General features: G+C 36.8%; 1 protein-coding gene across 5 annotated transcripts in view; it reads right to left on the bottom strand.

The window, feature by feature from the left end:
• The window catches only part of esrrb (estrogen-related receptor beta), a 74195-nt gene that overhangs the window by 16813 nt on the left and 42813 nt on the right, over window positions 1-14569 (bottom strand). For all 5 annotated transcript variants that reach the window (XM_036593707.1, XM_036593709.1, XM_036593705.1 and 2 more), the window contains 2 exons: window positions 10124-10234; window positions 7167-7328 (listed from right to left, as the gene is read on the bottom strand). In XM_036593707.1, coding sequence (XP_036449600.1) covers window positions 7167-7328; window positions 10124-10234 — 273 coding nt within the window. The remainder of the gene's footprint in view (window positions 1-7166; window positions 7329-10123; window positions 10235-14569) is intronic.

Genomic DNA, 14569 nt, shown 5'->3' with positions numbered 1-14569 from the left:
ATCACTTACTGTGCAGGAAAAAGAATGAAACACAAAGGAGCACACTTATTATACCATTAGTGATTAGATAATTCTGAAATTTGAGTACCTGTAAGGGTTACTGAATTAGAAGAACAGAACAGCAAAAACAGCAGACTTTCAAAATCAATGTAGTGCTGTTGGTTTACCTTTTTAGGTGACAGCACTGGCGCTGCACAAACAGCAGCAGCACGCAGAGAAACACATTTGAAAACGTTTGCTTATTTAAAAAATTAGCTGTGGAAAATCATTAGGTTTTTGTGTGATGCTGATGAGGATTCGTCATCTTACAGGTGGTCTTTCGTCCTCATTGGATGATGTGCTAACATATTAGATGGTCAGAAAAGCACATTTTCACTGTTTCTTGACCTAACATTAGCTACATGATAGCAATAAAGCTGCACTATCTTTACATTTCTCAATCATCTCCTTAACACCGCGACCTTGGCAATACAACCACACTGAGGTGCCTGTATTTCAGAGTAGTAAAGTATATCATAATATACATAAAATGTTTGACTGAATTGTCAGCCTGTTTTCTCCGTCCTATAATAAAACATAGCAAATACCAAAAAGTCATTTTTAAAATACCAGCACCTTGAATGTTTAACTGAGTACCTGTACAAATCCCTAGTATACACACCACTACATTACTGGTTGTGAGCACCAGCACCCATGGGTGTTTTCTGAGGGTTTTGATCAGTTAAGGTACATGCACTTCAACCTCTGCTTTGACAGGACCAACAGAACAACAATGGATCTCCCCCTTTCTCTACGTGTATGTACCCATCCTGAGCAGGCGTTGTCCCCTGCATGATCCTGCACCCCCACCCCACACAGCCCTCAAATCTCCATCCCTGCATTCTGCATCTCAGGCGTGGGGTATCAAGCCTGGGCCTCCACCTGATTGCTCCATCCATCTTGATCTGCGCTGCTAAAGCCTCCGTCAGTGGGTAAATTGAATATACTAAGGCCTGTCTGTTGGTGTCTATATTTAATAAAGGCCGCTGATGAGGTGCTGATTTATCGGCCGGCAGTATTCACACTCCATTACAAGGAGATTACACAGCTCGAGAGGGATCAGCCCCGGCAACACAGTAAGGAGATTTCACAATTTAATGGCAAAGAGAAAACAGCAAGCTTCAGCGCGAGAAGGGGCGGGCGAGGGGGGGTAATCTTGTGCCATGAGGTGTGTGCTCTGATGTGATGGCTCTGAGCTTTGAGAGGAGATCAATTTCCATACCTAAAGTTACTATGAAGACTATGGTCAGTGGATTTTACTAAAGGGTAATGCGATATGTTACTTGAAGGGCTATTCATCAACATTTGCCATGCATTTAATTTATCAACTCCATAAGAAACTATAGTAAAATTGTTTGAGTCGCAAATTTAATAGGTTTGAAATGTAGCTTTACATGAGCACTGTAAACAGAAATAAACTGAATTTATTTTCATTAATATTGTATTAGTTTACTCTATACAGATTTGTTGTTAAGTTTGCTTACTTTTGATAATAACTGATGCAGTAAACAGTTGTATGCAAAGGTTTGAACATCCCCCTTCAGATTACATGTTGGTTGTTGATTGAAAAGAAGTTAACAGAAAAAACTAAATACAGCATTTTTCTGTAAATTTAGTGCAAATTTCTACTTTTGCACAGACTGCATTTTATGTTTTTTTCCCCTGACATGATACAAATAAACAGCAATTATGTATTAAATTGTACAGAAGGACATTCTCTGTAGAGGATGTGTACTCAGTATCCTCTACAATCAACAAAACATTTGACCAAGGGCGCCCAAACTTTTACTTACGACCATGATCACAATTTAATCAAGTAAATTAAATGCATCACTTTTTTCAGTGAAACAAAGTCATATAAAATATCAAATGGAAGTCTTTTATAACAGGAGAAGCATCACAAGACGAGAATAGCTTCAATGCGGCAGCAGAGAGATCATGTGGGAAACAATTCTGCGGACTCTCTCAGCCCAGAATTCCCTAGTGGAAAAATCCGGCCCTGTGAATCCGGAGCTTGGAGGCAGGTGACTAGCAGCTGCCTAATGTGATGAAGCAACTGTGTTGCACAAGATGTGGAATGTAAAGCCTTATTCCAAACCACGACATATGACATTCACACAGTCACAGCAAAGTACACTCTACTCTCAGTCTACGGGCTCATCAAAACTTATGACTACTGACAGACAGATCTGACCTATGCATGCACCATCCTCAAATGCATTCTGTTGTAGCAGCTGCTGTGAGGTTGGACAAGCTTTATAGAACAAAGGCAAAAATCACACTCAACATAATGAATTTAGGTTGGGAATTAGACTTGCTGTGTAACACTTCCAGTGTAAAATGCTAAGCTACTGAGTTGAACAACAAAGAAAGGACAGCAAATTTGTTACCATACTGTTAGCTTGACATACAACTAAAAAAATCATTTGATAAAAACTTCATACAATTTCTTCAGTGCTGAACCACGACTATTAGAGCTAGGTCTATAGTTCCATAAATGTCAAAATTTGGTCAAAAACGAGTAAAAACACCTCTATAATAATGCTAATTTCTGCTAGTGCTAGTTCTAGTAGTATCTTAGCTGTACACTGATGGTGATACACATTAACTTTTTTTGGCCAGCTTAGATTAAACAAAGACATAAATGCAAAACTTTGTAACATACATTAACATATATTTTACATTTAATGTTTATATGTAGCAGTTTTACAGTGACTCTTTCAGTAAAGAGCTCTGACATAGAGCTGCCGCTGCTGTTTTCCATTTCTAACATCTGACTAAAATGCACTGGTCAGGATACCACTCATACTAACCGTCAGTGACATATCTAGAACCTGCAGAAGGCCTAGAGTGAACTTCTCTCTAAAAAAGTCTGTCCCATTGGAAATCAAATCGTGATTGATTGATTTCACTTTCACTTTCTGATTATGTTGGTGGTTAATCTGACACATTAGGCCTTCAGTTCAGTTCCTGAAGTCCTAACCAATGGCATAGCTAACTTGGCTGCCTCTACCTAGATACCACAGAGTCAGTAAATCCTGATCAGACAATTTTCTGTTGGGTGTTTCAAGTATTTAACCCTTTTGTTTCCAACCAAAATAACGAAAGAAAAAGGCAATACTGAAATAAATGTAGAGTTTAAGTACAACAAGCATAAGGATTTTATTAAATAAATTACAGACATGTATTTTGTATTTCACAGAGATCAGTAGACCTTCTTTGAAGGCACAGAAGGCCCAGAGGGTTCCCCTCTGAATTTATCAGTAGGGTTTTTGCCAACGTTCTGTAAAGTTTGTCCAGTCTAGCAACGGTTGCTATGAAAGAAGACATTTGTGGGCAGAGCATGGATAGGTCAATAGCTCACATTTCCTAGTGAGACTCAAACCACTTTCAGAGCTGAGAAGATGTTTTTGTTTTTTTGGAGGGATTATTACTTTATTCTTTTTTCTCTATATCAGTGACTTGTGAACAGATTGCAGTGTATTGTGTGTAAGGCTGTGAGTAACTACAGTAGAGCCTGTGTCACTTGGACACAGTGAAATGTGAGACAGAGGAGAACAAGCAGCTACCGTATGTATGTCAAAGGTCTTTAGCACCTCAGGAGCAAAAAAGCCATCTGTCAACATTTCCCACACATCAGCCTTAATAAGCGCGCCAATGCCAAGCGTCACTCAAACTATTTACAGAGCGTGCTCTCGTGCTGCCAGGCCAGCCTGTGCTGAGCTGTTCAACTCCAGGATTAATTATCAATTAATCAACAGGCAAAGCGGCTAGGAGCTGACCATACATATGAGCCATCTTGGATAGTTAAGCAATGCTGTGTCCTAAAACTTAAAGGGTCTTATTCACACAGTGAATAACTTAAACAGATTTCTTGAGCCAAAAGATGAGTACGGTACTGTGTAAACATTATTTAAAAACACTTATCTTGTATATATATGTGAGCTTCTGCTTGCAAAAAAACCAAACATCATTACAATAAATGCAAATAAACATGAATAAAGAAAAGAAATAGATTACAGGGTTACTGGTAAAGTCACCGGTTTCAACAGTAATGCTGCAGACACACTCAGAGCCAGTGTATTTGCGGATGAGAATAAACACGACCATTGTCATAGCCTGTCTCTCCATCACTCTCCGATTAGTGCTGGAAAGGACCACTCTACTGCAAATTACCGCTCTTTCATAACCTGCTTTGTCAAATGTTATCCTTGCAAAAGGGGCAATGAAAAATCAATTGGGGAAGTTAAGTGCCAATTTTCTTGACATATAAATTGTTACCTTTGGACTTTGGTCATTGGCCATCTGTCAATGTCCTAATCAATGTTCCCCACTTCATAATGAACTGTTAATCTTTTTTAATTCCATTGCCAAAGGGCTGAAAATCTATCAGAATGTAATCAGCCGTCTCACAGTAGGGATGACAGTGCCATGCCCTGAGTGCTGTGTTGGGCTGTGCTAATCTCCAGTTCATGGGTTCTGACACAAGATTGATACACAAACTCAAGCAGATTTGTGCTCCATGTGCAGCACAACATTGAAATCGAGGAGGCGATTGAAAGCAAAATGTTCTGCAAACCAGAACTTATATAGTTATTAATCTTAGGGCATATTACTCAGTAATTACTACAATTTGTTCTTTAACCACCATGAAAATGAAATATATATGGTTATAAGAGCGAAAAACTGAAGTGTGGGCCCACATTCAAGCCCTTCCAGTTTAAAGGCTAAACCACTTTTAATTGGCTAGTTTAGTTACACAGCACGCATATTACAAAAGTTTAAAGGTGGCATAAATCTGACAAGGCAAATGCTTCAAATAAGTCCCTTAAAATGGAATGATTAAAAAGAGATAAAGATCACTAAATGCCATTTACAGGATTTCTAACTTCTATTTCAGGGCTAGGGATTAAGACTCAGACCACACTGTCAGTCATTCTAATCAGCGGGAGGTTGTTTCTCATGCAGTCGACTCTGCAAAACAACCAAAAACATTCCCCCATGATTAACTGTCAAAGACTAGGGTTTGTGCTAAAGATGTTTAGGGCTTGTGTTAGTGGATCATTATGAGATCACTCAGCTCATGGAGTTTGCATTATGCTGAAATCTATTTAGGGATTCTACAGTTCTGCTCACAAATACCAATGCTGAAAGTCACTACTCAGCATTTACACAGGACTTCACTGTAAACATTAGGTGGTCTTAAGCATTTACAGTGTGTTTGTTGCTGTATTTGCAGCAGTTCATCACTTGTGTCTGAACTGCTCTACACACAAATTCTTGCAAAAAGAAAAATATATGATCTTTGACTATAAATTAAATAAATGCATGATGGTCTCAAACTTTTGCACAGTATTGTGTGTAAACACAAAACAGGTGATGTGATAATGATAACAAAATTACTGGTGAAAGCTCACAGGATGGGTTTTGGCCACTAAAATAATTAATACAATAAAATGATTGCAGTTTTGTCAAAATATCTCAAAATGGTCATCTTACAGGAAAATAAAGAATTGTTCTTAACTTTAATGTACGTTAATGTAACAAGATCTTATTGTAACTTTGGACCTTTTCTATTGGTTCATTTGTCATGAAATATGGACACAATATAAAGGACAGCTGGCTTTCAAATGATATATATTAATAAAAAATAAAAAAGAAAGAAAGAAATGGTGTAATGAGGTTTTGATTTGACATAATTTGCAGTTTCCATGATTTAACCCCTTAAAATCTCAGGCTTTCTACATACTAACGCTTATTATTCAGTAAATACAGATACTTTAGTGCAAACTGGCTGAGCTATTCTTAAATTATAGAAATTTGTACTAAAACTGGCCACTTAAGGGGATAAGGAGCCCAAGACCTTGTCTAAAAACTGCCTAACTGTTATCTCCACTGCATTCTTATAACATTTCAGTCTTTGTAAAAGAGAGAATGCAATAGCAGGACTAAGAGAGATGTGTGTGGCAGGTTGAAGGGACTGTGTTACTGGGTCATTAGTGATCCAGCCATAGCTAAGCTCCTTGCTTAAACTCTCTCTGCGCTGACACAGCACTGCACAGTGTGTGTGTTGGTTTGTGTGTGTGTGGATGCATGGGGGTCAACATCCCCTTAATCTCCTTACTAGATAACACTTCACCCAGCTTCCGATTACCATCTTCTCCAAAATCTTAACTGAGCCTTCAGGTATTCTTTCCTTGGAATCTTTCTCTTGGCCACAAAGCAACAAGAACTAGTGAGAATATGTTATTATGTCTATAAGTCAAAGAGGGTCTTAATATCACTTTTGTATTTTCTAATTACTTATTTCAAAAATGTGCATAAATGTTAAGGAATTGTGTGAAAATCTCATTAAAATTAAAGGTAAACCTTTTGCATGAACAATCATCATGCCTAGAGGCATGGATAATAAGTGCTGAGAAACTGTGATCACTATTTTAGATTCAAAGTTAGAAAAAAGGCTGTGGATTTAAAGCTTATTTAATTATTGACCTGCAAGCGAAATACCAAAATACCAAACTGTGTCTGATTTTTAATGTGTTTTAATGTGTAGTTATTGTAAAGATATTTAAATGTAATTTAAAATGGTTCTGCAGTAAGTTCACAGATATATTGCAAATACTATTACTGTATTTCCTAATTAACCCTGATCAAATTAAGCATCTTGCCAGCGATCCATTCTGAGAATTTGGTGAGGGCCCCCTTAATTCATTTAAATCTGCCACCAGAGGAGCATGGCCAGAATGAACTCTGTCAGCGTGTTGAATCAGAGCTTTCTGTGTGCTGCTATGTCTTCTATTACTGTATAAAAGATGCACAAAGCTTCACTTATTGTTGGATGCACTGTTGTTTTTTATAAGTGAGAAGGATCAGAGCTCAGCAACTGTTTGTTTACTCAGAGTAACCATAAACATGACTGATGTATGACTTATATTTTTATTCCGATGAGATACCATGTAATAAATGGAGAGGGGCAGAATAAACAGAAATAGCCATGTTTTCAGCATCGGCCTTAGAAAAGTTAAAATGAGCACTGAAGCATCTGCTTGGAATACTGCACATATGTATTTGCTCTGTACTAGAAAATTTTTAAACTAACAAAGACTATTCAGATCAAGTGGACTGACCTGGGATATGCTTGGCCCAGCCGATGATGACCACCAGCTCGCGGTCAGCCAGGTCACACAGGGTGGTCAGCGCCTTAATGTCACTTTCAGGCATGGTGGGGTCTGGCATGGCATAGATTTTCTCTGGCTCTGCTACCAGCAGGTGGGACACGATCTTCGTCACTGAGGAAGAGGAGTAGGATGGAGATTAATATTATGATGCATTAATGTGCTGAATAACATAATCATTTAAGGAGTACAAAGAAATTAAAAAGCACCTCATACATTACAAAGCCAATCATAGCCAATCAAAGCCACCTGCATAGGCCTGTGTATAATTTAAAACAGGGACGCATATCTAGAAATTTGTGAACTATACTGCCATCATGTGTGTTATTGGGTAATTATGCCTGGAACAAAAGTGTAATGTTATTAAAATATTCCTAAAAAATGTTCTTATTGTGACAATTTCTCTATTATTTTGTACAAGTTATAGCAATGAACTAATGTACAATACTGTTCAAAAGTTAGAGACCACCCTTTATTTATGCATTCATTCATTCCAGTCAAACAGTCATTAAATAGATGTTATTCATTTATTATTGTCAGCAAAATCATAAAATATATATGGATCGTTCTACTGGAGGGGTTCAAAGTCAGAGTTGAAAACACTTCTCAGACTTTTAACTTGGATGACAGACTAAAAGCCTTTTGCTTTGAATTATCCTGTACCTTAATTATGTTTATTTTATTATAATAAATGACTGAAAATTCCATTTTGTCACTAACAAAACAATCATAACATTACCGAAACTTTATCATTTGTTTCAGGAGTGACAACTTTAGCTGATTTTGAGCAGAACTCAAAAATACTAGCCAGTACATGACTAGCAAACACAGCTTTGAACAGGTGCACATACACAAAATCATAATATGTTTCATTAAAACACCAAAAAGTTTACTTACCTGCAGAAAATATGTGTTTTGGTAGTGACAATTCTTAATGCTACAGGCAAATTTTTAGACTTCAGGCACAACTACTTCAAAACATAGGGATCTAACTTGCTCACCATGTGGCCATGAAAGACAGGGATGCAATCTCACTTCCTGCTCTAATTTTTTATTTAAAAAATTAAACTCATGAAAAATTCACTTTAAAAGATATTAAAGATATCTACATTAAAAAAATGTGAAAAAAAAGTAAATATTATTTTCGTATGTTGAAATTTGAAGGGTTCAGGTTTGGCACAGCCACCTCCCAACAGAATGTACCCTACACATGATGATTTTGTATATATTTAGCTTATTAGTATCTCAATTAATGCCTCAAATTTAAATAGGTCATAACATAAGTCTTGAAAATATCTTGGGTCTGAATATTTAATACTGAATTATTGTTTTTTTTTGTTAACAGAACACCGGCAGCTTCTTTGTTTGATTTGCAAACGTTCTATTGTTGCCTATTGCCTTTTCTCAGTAAGAGCTTCTTGACCGCTACACATCCTTTCAGAAATGTCTTCTCACAGTGGAAGGATGGACAGAAACACCTGTGAATTTTTTCAGATCTGAAGCAAGAGTGGAGCCTGATTTTCTCCTCTCTCTCAAAGGTGAAAGTTTTAAGTGCCATTTATCAGATGGCAGTTTTGGTGGTCTACCAGGTCTTCCATGGTTGTTAGCAGTCTCATTTTCTTTTAATAATTTTTGCAACAATTTTTTTCCCAAGTTTTGGGAACTCATTTTCACTTTTTCCTTCCTTATGCAAGTGGGTTATCTTATATTGAATCTCCTCAGAAATATTTCCTGAAAATTAAAAACCTGCACATAACTGCTGTTTTGACTAAAAATTGAATAAATGAAGTGGTCTCTGACTTTTGCACAGTACTGTACATAAATTAAATTAAAGGTTTAATTCAAACAGATAAGTACTTGACGTGGATCTTAAAGGCTAGAATATGAACTGTATTTGAACTGTTAGGGACACGGTGTTTTGTGCTGTTATATATAGTTATATAGATAATTGATAACCAGCGCTTTAGAGTTCAGGCAGTAGAGAGAGAACAGAACAGACTGAGTATTGATTCAGACAGACTTGTGACTGGAACATTGTTTGGTGCATATTTGTCCTGTGAGTTTGCTCTGATGGGAATAGAGGCAGTCAAACAGAACAAAATCACCTGCTGCAGACTGTTCTGCTGTGTACACGCCATTCAGTAGAAAGTGTGTGTGTGTTTGTAATTGTGTGCTGCTCTGTTTTCAGTATGAACTGTAGCAGAAAGAAGTGTGTGTACACAGTGTCATATAAATCTAGAAGCGTTAAGGCCATCAGTATTGATTGTATTATTAATTTAGTAATTACCAAATATTCTGATAATTAAATGAGTGTTTTTAAAAATGGCCATACATTAAAAATGGGTTTAACGGAATGACAACAATGTAAATACTTCACCGGAGAAAGATAAACAAGGAGAATTTTAAAAAGACTAGCTTAAAATATACTAGCCTACAAAAGTTTGAAATTGCTGTTATAAATTTAGTCGTCAGTGTTTTCAACAAAATAAAACCAATTTGGTTGCAGATAAGTAAGATTCTAAAATGACTATGAAAGCTGTAGCATGATTTTTTTCTGATGATGTGAAGTGACAAAAATAGTTTAAAATATAGTTTATACTGTTCAATGAATTCTTGAAATTTTAAATAAACTGCTTAAAAACATCTTTCAATTTTGATTTCTAGGTTAGAATATTTAAATCAACATTATATAATATATTATTCTAGATAAAATAAAAAAGCTATCAAAACTATCAAACTATCAAACACTATGTGACAAAACAGTGCTTATAAATGCGTATCTTATCAGGATCTGTATCTTACTGTAAAAGATATCAGCCATATAATCACTGCAGATTCATCAAGAAGTTACATTTTAATTGATGTTACTGTTTCTAATCAAGAAATCATGACAATGCAGGAGAGCTTACATGGTTTCTTTGCTGGAGGTGGCAGTGTGAGGCCCAGGTAAGCACTGTTCTCTGTGTCAATCCTCCTCTTATACTTCTGCCTGCCTCCTCGCACACGATCCAGACGAACACCTGAAAGAGCACACAACAGCAGGTCACACACACATACATAGACCCTATACACACACACAGAGACCTCCCCACTCCAACACTCACACACTACACACTCTTTTCCTTACACACACAAAATGAGCTCAGTTACATATTTTACTGTATGTTTTCTATGATGTGGACTGTGATATACCTAATGCAGTATAATATTGTATTAGCAAACTGGATTAATTGAGGTGGCACCTATCTCTCCAGATACCCATACGGATATTGAAACCTTTAATTATTTCTAAATACTTTTAAGCATTAATTCTAAAAACTAAATAAATTAAAAGTATGCAAATTGTTACTTTCAGAGTGACTGAGCTGCGAAAGAACTGTCAGATGTTTGTTGGTTGGATTATTAATGGCCAGTAATATTGTGTTTTTAATGATGTAACATCTTAACATCCTTGTATGTTTTCTCCTCTTGTTTACCTTCCCTCACGCCATATGTTTCTGCTTTTGTTTTTGTTTTCTTGCTCCTTCCTTGCTCCGCCTCTTTGTCATGCCCCTCATCTGTGTCTGAACTTTTGTCCCGTAGTTGTTCCCAGGTGTATCTTGTTGGTTCCCTCAGTATTTATACCTCTTGTGTTTATCCTGGTCCTTGTTTTGTGTTGTTAGTTGTGTTCTCAGATTTCATTTTTTGTGCTTTGTTTTGTAGTTCCTCTAGTTTCTTAGGTAGTTTTCTGGTTTAGCATTTCTTTCATTTCTGTTATTCCTGCTGCTTTTATCATGGACACCAGTAAAACTCCCAGCTCACAGCTGTGTCCTGCTTCCTTGTCTCCTTCATCTTCTTACATGTTACGCATGCGCTTGGTAGTGTCATGTGTGATATTACTAACTACCAGCTCTGTGAAGATGAGAAGTGGTTGAAAAAGCCTGACTAACCATGAAACTGTGACCTTCGATATGCTAGTGGTCTTTTTGGCAAAAAAAAGGCTCTGACCTCAACTTAGAAAATAATAGTAATTAAAATCGGGCTGAACAATTTGGTGAATAAGTGTTATTTAAATGGGGCTGAACATTTTTGGTGAAAATATCTAAATGTGTTTTTCCTAAAAATTGTAATTATTTTCTATAAATGAAGGTTGAGTTTTTAGTCCACAAAGATGAATATATCCACTTTCGAGGCTTCAGCGGTGAATGTAGTGTGCCAGACTGCCATTTAGTTGAGGTTCTGATGTCACAGCATAAGGGTGTGTGGTTGCTTCTGATTGGTCTAACACCTCTACAGGTTCAGTTTCAGGGGGTTAAATTTCCTCACCATCTTGCTAAGAAAACATTTTTGACAGTGTCGGCTATAATAAAAACGAGGCTTTAGTGATTTGCAAATTGCACTCTTTAAAACTGTGATTTCAATATAAAAATGACTAATCTTTCAGCCCAGTCACCATGCTTGTCAGAAGAATTCCAGATATTTTTCCTAAATCGTTCAACTCTACAGCAATTACTCGAAGCAATTACTGCACAATTATCCACATCATTTTATTAAAAAAAAATCACTAGAACATGATACTTTATTACAGCACCCAAATAACCAAGACTCTTCAATAGAGATGCATTCTCTTCCCCTCTCTCTCTCTCTCTCTCTGTCTCTCTCTCTCTCTCTCTCTCTCTCTCTCTCTCTCTCTCTCTCTGTACATACATAACAGGGCTCAACATTTGATCATTTAACATCGAATTCACAAAGTGAAAGCTGCAATTTTCATTATATCTCACATTATTCAATGTTGTTTTATCAAGTTGGAAAACTGGAAAAATGTAATTTAATAATGTAGACATCACAAACTGGCAGTGTGGCCCACCTCATTCGGCATTCAGGCCTCAAGCCTGAAAAAAGAGATGTGCTGGTCTTGGCAAAAATAGGGTTAGAGCTTAATTTCTAGAGAATAATGACATTTGAATCGCAATCGCAATATTGGTCAAAGAAAACTCACAATTCGATATTTTTCCTAAATCTCTCAGTGCTAACACACACACACACACACACCCCAACACACACAAACGCTTAAAATCCTCTAAGGTAACAGTATCAGAGTGTAAATAAATAATTTCATGTCCTCAAAAGGATATTTAAAACCGAAGAAAGATAAAGAAGCAGACATACAAACAACTTGCACAAACATGCACTGACTGGTTCAAGAAAGAGAGAGAGAGCGCTCGAGAGAGAGAGCAGATAGAGGAGGTGTCCAGTAGAGGCAGCTTGTGTCAGTGTATGTCACAGCGGTGGCAGTGCTCCATATGTGAGAACTGAGCTATGTGCTGCTCCTGCTCCACTGTCACACTACAGAGCCTGCACCTCAGCCTGCTGCACAACAAACACATGAATATTTAAACCGGGGTCAATGATCTCACAGACTGGCCCTCTAATTATTTAGCTTTTCAGCAGAGCCGCTGAGCATGCTAACCAGACACTCACTCATTTCATATACACACTGCAGCGGCTGCGGCAGCAGCGCATATACACCAGAGCATGGCCAGCCATGAAATTTACCACACTGTGCTGTAACAGACCACACACACATACACTCCAATAAATCAGCTTGGTTTTATTTAAGCAACTCCAGCAGGACGAGTGTAGAAGCTTATCAGTGTATTTCTGCCGCTAAGCCTACTGCGTTCACTCCTGAGCTAATATACTGCAATAAATGCCACCATGCTCATCACAACATCTGTTATTTATTAGCCAATTATTTGATAAGAATGCTTTTACATTTTTACATTTCACACAATGCAAATGCACAACCTCTAATATCTATATGATTCATATACTATTTATTGTAATTTCATTTTGCAGAAAAAGGATATGTTCAGTTTATGTAGATGAAATATGAAGCTAAAGGCTTAAAAAATCTGCAACATAAAGCTCTGAAATGCTACATTTAACCCTTTACTGCTTGGTGTTGCCATACGGCAACAATGGCTTTCTTTTACTTTTTGGCTGACTATAACGTCAAAGTCATTTTTGTCAATTACTTTGTTAAACAGAAGGCTTCGCATATAAATACTTTTTTGATCACATGCCTTTCTGTTGCAGTTTGTACTTTTTATAGAGTTGCACAATGATATTGGAATAATAATGTGTACTGGGATATTTCCTAACAAAACAGCATCGGACAGATATTTAGATTTGACAGATGTTTCAAACTTATATTTGATTGTATATTTATTGTACTCCAGAAAAGCAGAACATTTAGGTGATGCTGGGCTACTGTGCTAAAATGGCTGCATTTTAATTACAAAAATAAATGTTATTTCTCTAGAACACTAAGTAGTTACTAGGTAGCCCCATTTTATGATTGTTTATGCATCAGTATCAGCAGATATGTATGTGAAAAAAATTGGATACTGGCACACAAATCCCATTTAGGGGCATTCCTACTTTTTCACATACACATCACATGGTGAGGTTTAGTATCTGAGGTCCTCTTAAAGTGTTGCTTTTTTTCTTAAAAAAAATTAAAGCAATCTGTGGTAAGTTAGAATTTTGTTTTCATGGGTAAAACCAGTTTAGACCCTGTAGATTTATACAAATAGATACATTATCATTGTTGCCATATGGCAACAGCATGCAGGCAATTGCAATCTGCAATGCATACAATGGGAGTGCACACTGCCACTGGAAACACTGGACAATGCCAACTCAGAGGTTTTTTTTAATCAATTAAATTATTTTGTATCTTTCTATATTCTAGTATACCTTAATTTATGAATTAATGGCTGTTATTAATGAATTAATGGGCTGCTAGGAACATTTTTTTCTCAAGTGTGGATGATGAATATAACCATGTTCTATGGCAGTATAATGGCTTTACTCCCTTTGCATGCATTGTATATAGCAGTTCCACTCTTGCATGCTGTTGCCATATGGCAACAAAATGCAAAGTATCCCTCATTTTTGAGAAAATAAATAAACATCTTGTTTTTTTAAGGTTTTTTTTCTCTTAATGCCACTTTATGCCATTTTCAATAGACAATCATGATAACGGATGTTTATTCTATATTTCAGGTATATATTTAACAGGGTAAATATAAGAAAGCATATTGTCAAATCCACCTGCAGGAGGTTGAACAGACACAGCGCACTGCTTTAAAGCACATCCGTCCTAGCTGACATTCTCAGCTGTCGAATGGGGGAGCACTCGCTAAATGATTTCATCACATTAGAACCACAGAGGCTACGGCAAATGAAGCTAGAGTGTTACTACTGGAAATTATGCTAATTTCATTCCCCTTTCCTTTAAAAAATATGAAATTGGAGGAGGACAGAAGAGAAGAAGTGGAACACGACAAGGAGAGGGGAAACTGAAAAAA

This window comes from Colossoma macropomum, unplaced genomic scaffold (assembly GCF_904425465.1).
Source record: "Colossoma macropomum unplaced genomic scaffold, Colossoma_macropomum, whole genome shotgun sequence".
In the NCBI taxonomy this organism is placed as follows: domain Eukaryota; kingdom Metazoa; phylum Chordata; class Actinopteri; order Characiformes; family Serrasalmidae; genus Colossoma; species Colossoma macropomum.
This window is presented reverse-complemented; position numbering and strand designations above follow the sequence as displayed.